This window comes from Strigops habroptila, chromosome 3 (assembly GCF_004027225.2).
Source record: "Strigops habroptila isolate Jane chromosome 3, bStrHab1.2.pri, whole genome shotgun sequence".
NCBI classification, from domain to species: Eukaryota; Metazoa; Chordata; class Aves; order Psittaciformes; family Psittacidae; genus Strigops; species Strigops habroptila.
Window position 1 is genome coordinate 67,196,396 of NC_044279.2, and position 16,145 is coordinate 67,212,540.

General features: G+C 44.4%; 1 protein-coding gene across 3 annotated transcripts in view; it reads right to left on the reverse strand.

Annotated features, from left to right (window-relative positions):
* Positions 1–15,860, reverse strand: part of DENND5B (DENN domain containing 5B) — a 115,673-nt gene extending 99,813 nt beyond the window's left edge. For 2 of the 3 annotated variants that reach the window (XM_030479837.1, XM_030479840.1), the window contains exon 1: positions 15,580–15,734. In XM_030479837.1, coding sequence (XP_030335697.1) covers positions 15,580–15,691 — 112 coding nt within the window. In that variant the 5' untranslated portion in view covers positions 15,692–15,734. Of the gene's footprint in view, positions 1–15,579 lie in introns of all 3 variants that reach the window. The other variant, XM_030479838.1, reaches the window with a different exon arrangement.
* Between the last annotated feature and the right edge of the window lie 285 nt (positions 15,861–16,145).

Genomic DNA, 16,145 nt, shown 5'->3' on the forward strand with positions numbered 1-16,145 from the left:
TTTTTTTCTGTTCTTTTTAAGAGAGCACAAGACAAAGCTTCAGCAAAAGTGAAAAGTCAAACAAAGGCTGAACATTTTTTCTCCTCCAATCTGTGCCTTATATTCTTATGTAGCAGAATAAATGCAAGCAACCCAAATGCAGCCAGACACTGTATTTCAGAAAGCTTGGGTGGGGGCTGGAGAGTAGAACACTCTCGGGGGATGAGAACATGTGTTCTAAAACACAAGTATTTTACAAGACATCAATCCATCATTAACGTTACTTGGATGTCCAGCTTGCCTGAGAGAGGGCACAAAGGGAGTCCTGCTATTAATAAACTGTACATAGTTTTGAAATAAAAAGCTCAAATACAAAGACTCAGCAGTTCTCAGAAAAATACCAACTTTTTCAGCATGCAAGCTGCATCCCTTCTTCACAAAAACTTGCTTTTAGAAACAGATGGCAGCCTGCAAGATCTACAAATCCTTTGTCTGGAGTGGCAAACTAGGCCCTATCGCCCATCAAAGTCAACCGTCACATTGTGAAGCACTGACCCTAACAAATCCATTATGTTTCTTTCTACCACAATGCTAAACCAGACAAAATGAGTCAGAATTAATAGGAAAGGGGTGAGGGATTTTAAATCCCTTTCCCCCCCAACCTCACAAAAATAACAACAAGGGGGAGAGTCTGCACTGACCCTGCACTTAGGAGCCCTAACAAACCCTGCCGTGAGGGCTGCCCCTTTGGTCCAGGCTGCCCAAAGGGAGATGGATTTGGGTTTGAAGCATTTATGTGGCGCTGTGCAATGGCTTTGAAATCAGCATACTATGTCAGTCAAACTACCCGCACAGTCAAGAGTGCATATCCCAAGCAGGAAAGAAAGGCCCTTAAGCTAGCTGAATAATTAGGTCTGATCTGCTTTGTAGTTTCTCAGCCCCCAGTTTGCAGCTCTGCTGAAGTGCTGTGCAGATAGGCAACACACAGACAGGGAAAGCTCTTCACAGGTAGCTGCAGGTAAGACAGCAAGATGTTTTTTTTCCTCCTGCGTCAGCTGAACCCAAGCAATGGAAAAAGAAATGTGAAGAGGAGCTCATATCAAAGAGCTGCTGCCTTCAGTCAAGGAAGGAAACAACAGAGAAGCCTGCTGAGGAGGTGATGGATGGGGCGATGGTGTGGAAAGGATCGAAAAGCCTTTTCCCTGCTATGGGTACTTGGTGCATCTTGACACACAAAAGGAAACACCCATCACTGGTACTGTCAGCAGACACCTCCCAGCAAGGAATACTTTTGTCATAGAGAAAATCCCTCTCAATAAGAATGGGTCCAGTTTATGAACGATACAACTGCTTTCATCTCGCGTATTTAAAAATGAGATACAACAAAGAAGTCAATGTCCTCAGAGCAACAGATTGGTTGGATTCTTCACACTCTCATAGAAATTGCCTCACATCCCCCTTTACTGTTTTCTTCGGCATAAAACAATCTCTCAAGGACATGGCAACAACGACACTGAAATTCAAAGCATTGAGATCAAACACATGAAGCTGACGCTCATTAAGGCTAAATTATGTCACCTATCTGAAGGCTCAAGCTTATTATTTAAGACAATACAATAGTCATTAATCACAGCCATTGTGTATTGCTCGAAAGGCATCTAGAAAGCTAAAGAATACCAAGAAGATTTATTATACTACAGTGCCAGATTTAATTACATGGTTTTCTCTTCAGTATCTCGCTGCTTGTAGTTCACCACCTGTTTGCATCAGAGGACCTGAAATAAAGACGTGCTGGCCCTTGGGCTTGTGAGGAGCTTTTGCTGTTGTAGTAGAAGACCAGTGGGCAAAGAGAACAGCCTGTTTTGGGAGAGCTGGCAGTCAAACCACTTGTGCGTAGAGCTATTGTTTATCTTCTGAAGTTTTAAACTCCCAGTTCCTTTTCTGCACATATATATTTATGTGCAGAAAAAATACACTGTTGAGCCCATGCGCAAGGAGAGACAACACGCTGTCTTCTTCCTAAAGCTGCAGAGTAAAGATTCGTGCCCTCACCAACACAACAATATATTTAAGCAGTACGTCTGTCTGCTGGCAGCATTCTGAGTTTGCATTTTCTTCTATAAATATTTAACATAGAAGAACTGTTCATGTTACCCACTCTGCCCGAAGTGTTTTGACAGCCATGCTCACCACATGACAGTGATGCTCTATTTAACACTGCAGCTGCAGACAGGAGGATTTGGTTTCAGTTTTATACAATACTGTGAAACCAATGACCTCCCACAAAATAAAACAGATAATGCATTTTAGGAGTAGAATGTAAATGCATTAGCAAGATGATTATCAGAAAGCAAGAAAAGAAGACAGAAATTTAAGTCCTGAATGCAAGAATTTGCTTAGATTTAGCTGCAATCCCTTTCTTATCAAACATATTCAGAAAGTGAAAATAGGAGACAATCAACCCTGCAAAAGCTAAGTTAGCCTCCTGAAATGGTTTCTCTTAAGGCTAGAATAATTTCCAAACCTTCTGGAAATTATTATCAGCCCTCAGAGACCTCTACACAGTTAATCGAATCCGCTCAAAAGAAGATGGCTTAGCAGACCACTTGGCCGGCCCTGAGGGAGGTTTGGCCCCAACCTCTCTCTATAACATACTAGGACTCAGCATAGTCTGTCAGCGACTAACCAAGAGTCAGTCTTTCGCATCTGAAGATCCAAAAATTTTTTCAGGTAGAGAAAGTTCAGGGAAACAAAAAGGCTTAAATAACCCAGCCAGTCAAAACCACACAAAACAGCTCTGCTACTGCTAGTGACATGGAGAGGCATTTTTAAATGCTCACTTTAACATGGAATTACTTAAGCAGTACTTGCAAAAAATACATAGAGTGAACATAAGAAAGAAAAACTGAGTCAGCAACATTTACTCTTTCTGATTTCCCCCCATACCCCCCAAGCACAGTCTCTGTTACCCAGGGGCTCATTAATGCTTGCATCTGTTACAAGCTTGCTGGAAGCATGGAGCGATGCCACTTTGGTATCAGCAGATTAATCAAGCATGGATTGCCAACCTCCCCTCTACACTGCAAGGCAATGCCATCTCCTTCTAGGCTGCTTCAGTGGCCAGATTCAGCTGAATATTGCCATTTACTTCCAAGACAACTCCTACATGCAGAGTGATTAACCATCGCTTGTACTGCCTTTTACTAGTGTTACTGAAAAATTAATGCACTGGATGATACAGTTTTATGACTCCTTATGCATCATTAGCACTTTAATATATCAGAATACAGTTGGTTCTTAACAATATTATCAAGAAGATCAGAATACCTTTTAGAAACAATAACGCATGAAGATGAGCTGATTTGTTTTTAAATGTGTGAAGGGGGAAGATTAAGAAGGCAAAAGAAAGTAGAAAGCACCCTTCCCCAGCATATTCTGCTGCTGTATCTCCCATTCAGTGCAATTTGGGGGGCGCGGGGGAAGTAAGAGGAGGAAGGTGCTTTTCCTTAGGTGCATCTCTTGGATGCAACAGCACCAGCACAGCCAAGCTCCTACATCCTTCCATTCAGCTTGAGGAAGGGCTTGGGCCCAGCAAACAACCAGACGTAGCTTTGCTTCCACCACCTGTTATCACATTGTAGGAGCTATAGCAGAATTGCTCCCCTAACAGAGACTGAGAAGGAAAGACTAAGAAAGATGGCATTAACACAGTTGTATGGTTTCACAGGTATGGGTGAAAAGCACCAGGAATTACATGACAGGACACCAGGACCTCTCATCTGTAGCGCCTTTTGCTCACACAAGCCTGTTAGCTCTGATCTTCCCTCCTTCCCCCCAGCACCACGAGTTACCCTTCATTCCCCAACCCACCAGATGGGCAAGGGGCAACGCACGCTCTGCCTGGATCCCAGCTATGAGGCTGCCAATTAGCCTGCCAGGATACTCACGTGGAGGGGCCTCTCTTGCTTTATAAAGTGCTACTGCTTTCCCCACAGCCTTTGTATTATTGGAAGGTTAATTAGGATCTCTGCTCTGGCTGCAGGGACTTCACCAAAAAAACCGCCATATCTTTACAATTTCACCTCTGACAAAATTAAATTGATCTGTGTGCTCAGAAGTTGGTGGATAAGGAAACAGACTGTTTTGTAGGATTGGTTTTTTGGCTTTTTTTTTTTTTTAAAGGAGGAAACAGGTCTAGTGTGATCATGTTATCAATCACAAGCTGAGCTTTGAGCGTGATAACACTGTACTATTAACAACACAGATGGTCTCCTGCTTAGCGTCAGCTTTCCTTCCAGCGCACCACGAGCAATGCTGGGACACAGTCAGAAGTCATTGGCATGAAGTGCTGATAAAATACTAACCAATAACTGAAACCCAAGGCAGATTTTGAATTGCGAATCATTTTCAGATCTTCACCGCTATCAAATATGATGTATCTTGGACATTCCACTGTGATAGTTGCTCCAAGCAATTCATTCTCAGCTCTGGGACAGACCTAAATCTGTGGCTTTTCTCCACAGCTCCTGGGCAAATGCCTCCTCCCGCGCCAGCACAGACCTGCAGGCAAGGAACATGAATACATCCAGGCCCCAAGACGTTTTCTCATTCTTATTCCTGCTGAAAGCACAAGAGCTGAACTAATCAGAGCCCTGAGCCCTGGGTCACAGCCAGGGCACCCACGCCAGGGACCTCAGCTCTTTCTCACCTGCTGACAGGGACAAAGCAGGGCTGAGGGGTCCGAGCTCATTAAGGCAGAGTTTTCATGGGAAGTTCAGCCCGCATTAAGTTAGAGAGGTTTTTTGTCGTTGTTTTAACAGTGTGTTAGACTGAGCAATTTTCAACAGGGCTCGCTCTTTCCCCTCCCAACTCACCACCCTGCGGGCAGCATTAAGAAGAAAGGAAATAAAGACACAGGCATAGAAATGACAGTAAGTTATTAACCAGAACTGCTATTACAAAAGTTAACATCTCCCATCACCGTTCCCCTTTTGCTAAGCGCGACAGCAGACCACAGCTACAGCTGCCTCACCCTATGCAGATGTTCATACTTATACAGGAAAAAATTATTACTTAATAGCATTCCTTATACTGGGATTCTTTAGCTCTTAGTCATTCCTTGATTTGAGATAGAAACACTAGACTACACATCCCTGCTTGAATTAAGAGTCAAACAACATCTGCTATCTCACTCGCTAAAGCCAGAAAGACTCAACATATTTGCAAATGCCAAGTAAGACAAACCTATCTCGAATAGCGTCATCTTAGGAAAAGGCTAAACATGTAATTCATCTGTGCTGAATGGCTGCTATCCTATTTTCCAGAGATAAATACTCTCCCTTAATAGATTCATAACACTAGTCGTTAGAGACAAAGGCTGACAACCTGAAAACGGGTGCATTAAAGGCCCCATAGTACCATTCTTGCTGGCCTTGACATTCTTGAAGTGTTTACAAGGCAAAATGTACAGCAGAATACACCCTTTCAAGGCTCTGTGACAGAGCATACATCCACCATCAGTCATTTTACAAAGCACCTGGCAGTTTTTAAGCACTGTGAGTCACAACCAGCCATTTCATCTTCATATGACTACACAACATTTTAGGGGTTTGGGTGTTTTGTTTGGATGTTTGTTTGTTTAGTTGTTTTTTTTAATAAAAGGTGAGAATTCTTCTCCACATACTTGGTGCTGTATATTTTCAAATCGTTAGACTGGAAGAATAAACAAAATGAGAAGGCACAACATCTACATTACAAAAAGTCCCATTCTATAAACTGGGCATCAGCCTTTCATCTCTCCCCATGCCAGCCAGCACCACACCTGAAAGTCTATGCTAACACAACAGAGCTGATGCTTTGTTTTTAAGCATAAAATTGTTTGTAATTTTAAATTCATGTCAGAGTATTGCACTGCATAAACCAAACAAGAATACCCAGTGGGAATACTGATAAAAAATAGTATTGTGCAAAGAACTAAGTAATCAGCAAATCTGCCCCTCCCTCAACAATGAAAAGCCAAATATTTACTCAATTGTATATTTCATTCTTTCCTCAAATACTTCATAGTTTGAATTTAAAAAAATAAATCCCAATTATCTTTCCTGAGTATCCCACGAGAGACCAGAGGGCCCCACAGAAGGTATTTACACCATCTGAATGGATTCATTTCAGCAGCAACCTGGAGAAAAAAGCAGGAGGGTAGGCTCTTGAATCAGGGATTTGGACCTCCAGACGGTCTCCAGGCTAGCAAGAACCTGGGCTCCAGAACCCATCAGACATCTAAAGTCAGTGAAAGCAATACCTATTTCAACCGTGAAAGCAGCATCCTCCCCCAGCAGGCTCCAGCTGCATCCCAAATGTTGGTCAGTCCAAAGCAAACTGCTTGACCCATTGGATCAATATTTCATTGAGAAATTCTCAGTTCAGTGAGCGCTTCATTTCATTGTTCCATTACAAAGAGCTCAATCTCTTGCCTTTTTGTGACAAGAGAATTGAGGCACTTCTTACACCTAGACAGCCCCGTCTCAGGAGCATCCATGGTGATGCTTGCTTTTTCCTTGTAACTACAATTACTGCTAACACAGGTAACATTGCATTACATCACATGCCAATGCATGCCAATCAGTTTGTACGTGAAAATAGCTATGCATGGAAATGAGCATAGGTTTATATAGATGCTAGGGGGAAAATGCAAATTTATACAAATTATTTCAGTCACCCATGAAAAGCAGCAGCCTCTACACACCCATGACAGTTAAGCTTTACTTTTTTTTCTTTTCTTTTAATCCTGTCATTGTTTACACAGAATGGTGTTTCAGATTAAGCCCCCTTACCCTTCCACATGTTAGTATTTAACATGACAAGAGAATACCAAGAAGGGGCTGGAATGAGGATTCTTCTAGTTTTCATGCTCTGCAACCTACGACTCACCCAGCTTCAAAGCATGATTTGACTCCATTTGATACAAAGCTTATTTAGGGTTTTGCTTTTTATTTTTATTTTTTAACTGCTACTAGGTCCCAGAATTATTATTGCAATTTGACGAATAATATGACTGTAAAGCAAAGCCAAGTTCATGCTCCAAGGGGAAGCAGGGGAGCTCACTCTTCAAGATTGACATATTTTTAAATTGCCTGTGAACACAGACCAAGAACTGCTGACATTTTTGCATGAAACTGTGAAGGTTGTTCATTTGCAAGAGAAAAAGTTTTCTCTACAGATCCACCAAAACCAGACCTCTCTTTCCAATACTATATTCTACTAAGTGTTAATTTTTATACTGTCACTCAAAGCAGGTCACTGAGATGTAGCAAAGTCCTTCAAACCAACTCTACATAGAGTACGTATTAGCAAGGGAATGCTCTTTCCCTCTCACTCTTTCAGCATCTGTTTGGATGGTTTGATGTTATTTTTCATGGATTGGGTTGGTGGAGATAGGAGGAAAAAGCAAAACCTCACGCCTCGAAGCAGCATGGCTTCATGTTTCCAGCCGGGCACCTTCATCAAGCCTAGGACATCCTAATGAGAAAGATGAGAAAGGCCTCAGCTAAGATATAATGATCTGAGCTGAGTAAAACTATCTTTGACTCCAAGCAAGGAGCATAAATTGTTTATATTTTCATACTGGTAGTGTAACAGAAGCTCCTTCCAGCCATGCCAGCATCTGACACCTCAGCAGTCTGTCACACTTTAGTCATCTCTCCAGTATGTGTCTTTTACTGTGATGGCCTATCATCATTTCTTCACTAATCACTTTTGATATTATCAGTATGGCTAATGTGACCAAAATACCACAGTAAAGGCCTACTGTTTCTGCACTGAATTTGCTTTTCAAACAAATCTTGTTTGAAAGTTTTCCTACCATACGTATTTTATTTGCTATTTTCTGGTCAAGAGGTAGATACTGAAATAAATTATAATAATAATAATAATATTTACACTCACAGACTTCATGCAGGTTCACATATTTCAACTGCTGCATTCAGTTCCTCCCCATGTGCACAAGAGATGGCTGAACAAGCTACCTGTAATCTTCTTTCCACATATGTAAGCAGTCCTACCTGACCTCAGATACCACCAGCCGAACACCATAGCATCAACTGGATCACAGTTCACGTGCAGTTGGGTTGTTTTTCCCCCTTCATTCACATTTCTCATTGACTCCAACCCTCATTGCAACAGATCAGCAACTGCAGCAGCGAGCAGCGTGCCAGCCACATATCCAGCGCCAGCGCTCGCCAAGGCTTTGTGGGTTGTACACTTGCCAGCAAGTTTCAGGGACGAGCTGGCATTAAGGACAACTTGATTAGTGCATGACAAGGAGGTGAAAGAAGGCAGCCAAGAGAGCCCTGACACCCTTGTCCTGCTGGCTTGCATGCATTTCAGCATCTCCTGAAGCAGCTTATTTTTGAGGTATTCCTATGACAAGCTCCAGGTTGGCATAGGATTGCTGTGGGCAGCGTGTCAGGGTGCTGGCAGAGCTCCTGCAGCACTGGGAAATCTCTCTGGCGAGGACAGGAAGGCTTCCTCTCTGGCGAGGACAGGAAGCTGGGGCAAACAGCTGAGCAAAGAAATTAATACCACAATCATGAATTGCCACGAGCAATTCTGACATGTTCACTATTTCTGCTCTCCCATTTTCAGAGGGGTGGGTATCTCCTTCCCCCAGATGCTACCATCCTCCAGCGCTGTGAGGACCACTGCAGAGGTGGACATCAACTCAGGAGCCTCTGTCTGCTGGCAACAGGGACCTTCCCCTCCAACGTAGGCTCAAATCACCGTATTTCCTCACACTGCCTACTAACACCCAGCCGCAATGATCCTGATCAGGCACTGTCATGCTCTTCAGGTCATGTACACGTCTGCCCGTCAGTGCTCTTTGCCCAAGGCAGGTAGCTGTAGTCCCAGGGGCCCCGGCTCTCCCCAGCCACTGCACCACTAAGCCACCAGGACCACTAAGCCACCAGGATGGAAGCAGCGAATTCAGGCTGATGCGCAGGAACGAGATTAGGGTTGGATTTAGGTCGTTCTTATAAAGGACAGCAGCAGCTCAGCCATTCTGCCTGCCAGCACTCCCATTACAACTGCCATTTACACCATGTGAAGGAAAAAGGCTACCTACTGCAACATTAACAGACTGGTTACCAGGATTTTCACTGACAAAAAAGACTCCTCACATGGTCACACCTTCTCCAGTGCTACTGCAACAGATGCTGGCAGTGAAACTGCCTCCGAGGGCGAAAGAAGGTTTAGTCTTTCTAAATGGAAATTAAAACAGCAGCTTATCTGGCAAAAAAAAAAAAGTACAAGGAATGCTCTCTGGTTTCGCATTACTGAGTCTGTGCTATTGATAGGAATAATGATGTTTTTCCAATCCAATCAATACCTTATTTTCAAAGGAATACAGTATAAAAAACTTAGATGAAGGCAAATGTATAACAGAATAGTCACGCCACGACTGGGGGAGCATTTACATCCAGTGTCTCTCTGGCACATATAGAGAATGAAAGCACTATTACTATAGCATAATAACACATCACAGCCATTTGCAATTCCACAAATAGTCTGTTATCCAAGTAAGCAAAAGAGTTACTCCTTATTAAAGGTAACTATAACTGAAGATCATACTTGTCAATAATATTGACAATTCTTTATATAAAGCACCGTTTCCTTTGGCTGCAGAAATCCTCCTACAGAAGCTAAGTCTTTAATGTATAATTCAGAATCTATTAAATAAGAAATAAATCTGTGTGGTATTACAATGGAATTCTATTTTTCCCTAGTAGCAAGAAAAACCCCAACCAACCAAAACCCCCCATGTTTAAGAATAAACCATTACAGCAACTATCCATGTTACCACTTTTAAAGACGCAGAAGAGAGCAGACACAAAACATTATTTCTATTATTTCTGTTTCAGCATTGAGTTGAGGTTCCACAGAAGGTATTACCTCCATACTCTCTTTAACCAGAAACGCAACACTTATGCAGACCAAGTGTTTTCACATGAACAAAATATTAACCAAGCTTAGATTTTTATCAGGCAGGTTTCCTAAATGTATACCCAGTGATTCCTTGTTTATTATGGCAATTTACAAAACCCAAGTTACTTGCATAAGCCAGCTACTTCATCCAGTCCTTCATTCACAAGACTTGCTTATTCTAGCCATGAATTCAGAAGATTGAGTGATGCATCTGAGTGTTGCTTCTCAAGGGGCCAGGAGAAATGCTTGAGTTCCTTCCCTCTCACAAGCCCTATAATGATCAGAAATCCTCAACAATCTTCTGCAACTGCTTCTGAGGGGCAAGTTAAGTCTTGTGAAGCTGTACAGCATAAGCCATCTTCTCCTCTACTTCTACCACTCTTATCTGCATTCAGGTTACTTAACCTGGATAATCCCTAAAAAAATGCTTTGTGCAATGCTGGACTGTACTTAAAAATGAAAAGCAAAACTCCTGTAGCCACTTTTCATTTATGGCAACTGAGTAAGTTATGAACAGGAACCGCAACTGTTCAGAAATTCCTTTGTCAAGGGAAATTTCACAGTCTATTTCCAGTTAACGAGGAAAAAACCCAGTCACCTATTTTCAGAAGAGCCATGCACACAAGAAGTTGTATCACTGTAGTAATGCCACCAGGCACTGCAGGGTGACTCGGCACGAAGGAAGCGCGACGGAGAAGCGCACGGGCTGCAGGGAGACTCTGCAAGGCGCGAGCACACAGGTGCCAAGCGCACACAAGGACAAAAAGTCTTTTAGGTTTCTAAAAATAAGAGCCTACTAGATAAGAGGCACAGTTTGCCAGACTGCAGCATGCCCTGTTTGGCTTTCAACACTATGAACTGAAGTAACATTTCATTGGGGGGAAGTTAATTCCTATACCTGCATATCTGTAGGGAAACAGCATGAGGTAGGAGTAGTGTTTATTTTGCCCAAGACACTCAGCATTTTCAATGCGCATGGCCAGTAAGCACTCTCAGCTTTGCTCATCATAAACTAAAAGAAATAAAGGAAAAAAAAAAATTTTGTCTTAAATGTAGAGTAAAACTCTCTACAGTTTTAAAGAATACATTGAACCAGGACAATAAGATAGGGAAACTTATATTATGCAATAGTTAAAACTAGACAATGCAAAATATGTTACCAGACAAGATAATGGAATATCTCATCACTGTAAGCATAGTCTTGAGGTAATATTTTATGGTTTATATGTGGAAAATCAGCTATAAAACTTTTCATTTCACACAGCAAGAAAGCTACCACAACTCAACCAACATGCATGTTCTGAGATGCAGAAGGCACCATCCAACGTGGTCCTTCAGGCCACAGTTCCCATGCCAGCTTATTGCATCCTCTCTTCCTCCAAATTGCTCCAGCAACAGCATCCTCAATGGAGCACAGACCAGACCTTCCACTTGGGAACAGAACTCCCATCTCTAATTCTCTCTCTACGTTCCTCCAGAGCACTAAATTATTTCCCCAATAAAAGATACTTAATTTTCTTCTTGAGTCACATGTATTCTGGATTTTGCTAAATTGTAGTTTGTGACACTCTGTAACAAGAGACTATAAAATTTAACATGATCTCAAAGCAAAATGTAAAATCCACTACAGCCAGAAAAATCTCATGCCTTGCTCATACACTTATAAAGTTCATATAGTATGACAAAATATTTAATAGAAACAATTTGATGAACAATTAGGTCTTTTTGTTTAAGGCAATGTTAAATACCTACTATAACGAGTTCATTTAAGCTCATGCAATTCCAAGGCTGATATAGTCTCAAAATGGCTTTACCTGAAAGAAGTAGGCATGCAGCTTTAAGTGAACTGAAACGTATTTTCCATCAGCCCTGAATATGAGAGAAAAGCTCCCTTCATCCTATTTTAGTGGAGTTCAACAGGGCACAAAACCCAATACTGAAATTTTCATGCTTTTCAAGATATTTTACATCAAATACCCCATTTTTCTTCACTGACCTCTCTATTAAGTGCTTACATGAGGGAGGAAAGGAAACTACGTCCTAGAAAGACTTTTGTTCTTCCATCCTTGACTGGCAGCTTTTTGATAGTGCCACAAGAGTTTCGACAGCATTATACTCCATACGCTACTTTGCTGCATGCTTGCATGCACTACTGAGTTGAGCAATTAGGTAAACAACTTTTTACTTTTCAAAATTAATTCATTTAAAACCCAAAAATGAATCCATTTGAAAAGTCAGCTGTGGAGCAAAAGAAAAATAATAAAAGAGGGGGGAGGAGGGGGAAGCTTACCAGAAAATAGCATACATGCAAAAGAAAAAAAAAGTCTAAGAAAAATGAACCATTTGAGTGGTGGAAAATCCTCATCTACCAAATTTATTTTAAGTGCTGAGCATCCACAGGAACAAGGAACTATACAGCAAGTCACTCTTCCCTAAAGGCATGTCAAGACCTTATGCAATTTTAAAACCTTGGTTTTATTTCAGTTTGTGAATAAACCTAACGGCTTTACAAAAAGAATTAAAAAGGTAGTTCTTCACCCCGCCTCCAAGAGCATCACCGAAACATTTCACTTGATGCCTGATGCAGTAGATGACTTTTTTGCTGTGGGTTTGTTCGGTTTTGGTTTTACTGCAGTGGGTTTGCACGGAAAGGGACTTTGTGTTTCAGCCGTCAGGCATAGAAAGCTTTCACACGGGGTGGTTCCCGGGCTGTCCCCAGCGCTGGGAGGGCGCAGGTCAGGGAGCTCCAGATGACACCAGAGCTGACTCACCGGCAGCTCCTTAGCACGCCACGTACCCGAGCGAGGTGCCTGTGCCTCAGCTCATCACCAGCGTGCCCATCTGGAAGCTGAAAATCCCTTGAGGATTTTGTAACTTCTGCTTCTCTGTTCACAGAAGGGGCCCTGCAGCCTCCGGGGCAGCAGCAGAGCTCCTCTCGTGCTCAGCTCACCCCCTCTCATGCTCCTCTGCTCAGCCCTGGCGCAGTTCCACTAGGTCAGACCTGGCTTACGCAAGGCGCTGCGCATACACCAGCTGCTAAGGGATTCACACGTGTGGAGATAAGCAGGTTCTTGATTACTTTTTTGCTAAATTGGGGATGATCTGTGCAGCGGCTTAAGTCACAGCAGCTCTTCATTGATGCTGTGACTTACCTCAACAAGCTCTTTAAGCACAAGGAGAGCAAGGTGGAAAGCTATCCTAACTTAATACTGAAAGAACAGGATCATTTCCTTCTACGAAACACTGTAAGAGCATTTTAAGAAAGAAATAGCCTTCATTTGTGGGTTTCCTGTGATACAACAGACTTTCTTCTTCCCTGAGCATCTTTCTCCCCACCTATTCTGGTAAGGAATTCAATTGTAGTAACTCGGGGTTTTGAAACCTGTAACACAGATTTCTAGATGGGATGTTGCTACTGCCTTGCTACAGTGGCATTAATACTCCCCTCAGCTACATCTAAAACCAGAGTTAATTTTTCCATGGCTGCATTATATTTGTGGCTCATAGCACTCCCTGTTCCTCCCTAACATTTCCAACTGCTGCGCTCCCAGCTGATAGCAGAAAGCTCCTGCCATGAGTCCCTAAAAATATAACATTGCTCAGTGGCAATATTAAGTCCCATCATATTTCTGTTACTCCACTTCTTCCTCTATCATATCCCATCCTTCTAGGCACTGAGAGTGCCTTCCAAATTAGCACTACCAACAATTATTGTATGCTTGAGCCATACTGCTGGACCTTGCATAGTTGAAACCAAAGACATTTCTACTTGTGATTTTCTATTAAGGGGAGGGAATAAAAAGAACCCCACTTGCTTTAAAAACAACTACTTCTGGTAATTTCTCTTTGAAATCATTCACAGTTGCATTCTATTGGATAAATAGGGGTATACCAGATGTGCCAAAATGTCTTTCTTTTGCTGAAAAATGAAGAGGGAGACTTTCTTTAGCTTTGAAATCTTTAGTGTTGCTGGAGCAGTTCAGCTAAACCTACTGAATCACCATAAAAGATGAGTCCTGTAGCCAAGCAGGAGCCCACCACATTCTGGCTGTCCTTGAGCAGCACTCCCCAAGAACACGCCAGCGCATTTCGCTGGGAAATAGCAAAAGACAAGTTTGAAAGTCTGGGCACCCATCAGGGAAGGCTCAGCCTGACAGCCAGCACTGCTTTAAAAATAGTTTATTTTCAGATAGAAGAGTTCGAGATGACTCAAAGTTTAAGTAGCTGAAACCCCACTAGGTCATACTATGCAAACCAAACCCTGTACGCCATCAGCTGGGAGATGGCTCACGAGCCAGGAGTTTGCTACTAAAAGAAGCAAAACTGAAAACATACAATTGCAGTCACTAGTACATGCGTAAAAGCAAACAGAGATTAAAGCACGTCTGGCTAATGCTTCAACTTGGCGATCCCTGGGCTACCTCTAGTGTGTGCTCACCACAAAGAGAAAAGATTTAAGTAGCCCTTATTAAGACAAAGCTCCTTGGAATGCCAGGTCCACCCCTTTTACAGGTGACAAACGTATGAACTTCAGCCAGGGTACACTGATCAGTGATACAGACCATCAAGTCTTTCTCTTGCACAGCCAGAAGGCAAGGTGCTGCCTGACGCAATAGCAGTGGAGACCCTGCCGCGATCTCACCCCCAGAGGTGCCCACCGTGCCAGCAATGCTGCTTTCAGCTTCGGCCACATTTGCCTGCAGTGCGAGCGCATAGGAACAGCAAACCGTAAGCACTTAAGCGCTTTCAGACTCCTAACTCAAGGAGGAAACGTTTAGCTCCCATGCATTCAGCCCCGTTATTAAGCTTACAGGCAATCTAATTCTCTATGTGAAATCACGACTTGAACAGTTCTTTTTACATAAACAAAAGTGACATTTAGGAAGAAATACTGCCTCATGGCAACATAACCAGCTCACATCCAGTCATTAACCCTCCAAAAATAAACACTTTGGTTAATGTGTTAGATCCCATAGTAATAATTTTGTTCTTAGATTCTGTAACATTTTCAGGGGTGGAGGAGGAAGGAAGGATGCAGGAAGACTATTTCTGAATATACATAAGATGTGAATAAAGCAGCATAATTAAAGATGTGATTCTATTATTTTATTCAGTTCTTTCCAGATCCCCCGTCCTACCCTCCCCCTTTTCCAGCGCAAATAGGGAAGAAAATCCATCTGCCCCAACAGAAACCTGGGTCACTCGGCTCCCTTCAATCTCGTAACCCCTGGTACCCTTCTCCCCTCAGTCGCAGCCCACCGCCGGGAGCTGCCTTTTCCCTTCCACCATTAGGGACCAGGGCCAACGGCGGGTCGCGGGGCCCTGCCTGCTGGGAGGGCGCATCCCGGCGGCCGACCGACCGACCAGCAAACGCTGCGCTTCACGGGATGCTCTCCCGGACCCTCGGCGGGCGCCTCATCCTTCCAAGTTGCTCCCTCCCCGCGGCTTCTGCCGGCTCGGAGACCCCCTTCCTCCCTCCTGCTCCCTTCGCCCCTCCTCGGGGGGCGCAGACATTTTGAGGCAGCGGATCCCAAAAGCCCGCCGGGCCGCGGCCAGCCGCAGCGGTGCGGGTGCGGGCGAGGCCTCCGCGCCGCGCCGGGCCCCGCCGCTGCCTCTCACCTGCCAGCTCGTCGGGCTCCAGCCCGCTCTCCGCGTCGATGCCGCACAGCACGAAGTAGTGGGCGAAGCGGCAAGGAGCCGCGCCGGGCCCGGGGGCGCCGCTCCCGCTCATCCCGCCGGCGGCGGCGGCTCCCTGCGGCAGCGCGGCTCTGCGCGGCGGGGACGCGCCCGGGGGCCGGTCACGGCGCGCCGCCCCCCATCCCCGGCGGGGGCGCGCAGACCGTGGCGGGCGGGCACCGAGCAGCAGCTCCGGCAGCGACGGGCGGACGGGCAGCGAGCGGCCCCGCTGTCAGCTGAACGGGGCGGGGGAAGCGGGCGGAGCCGCGCTGCCGGCCCGCCCCCCGCGGGGCATTTAAACCCCGGGCGGCCGCCGTGCCTCCCCCCGCTCCCGCTCCGGGACCTTAGCGGGGCGTTTCCGGTCCTTATCGGCATTTTGGATGTGAGGGGTGCGGGAGAGCCCCCGGAGGCTTGGCCGCGAGTTGTGGATTTGTTGCTTTTCCACAGTTCTCGGGTTATGTGATTAAAGCTTCCTGTCCCCACCCCTCTCACCCACCCCCCCGGTGAGA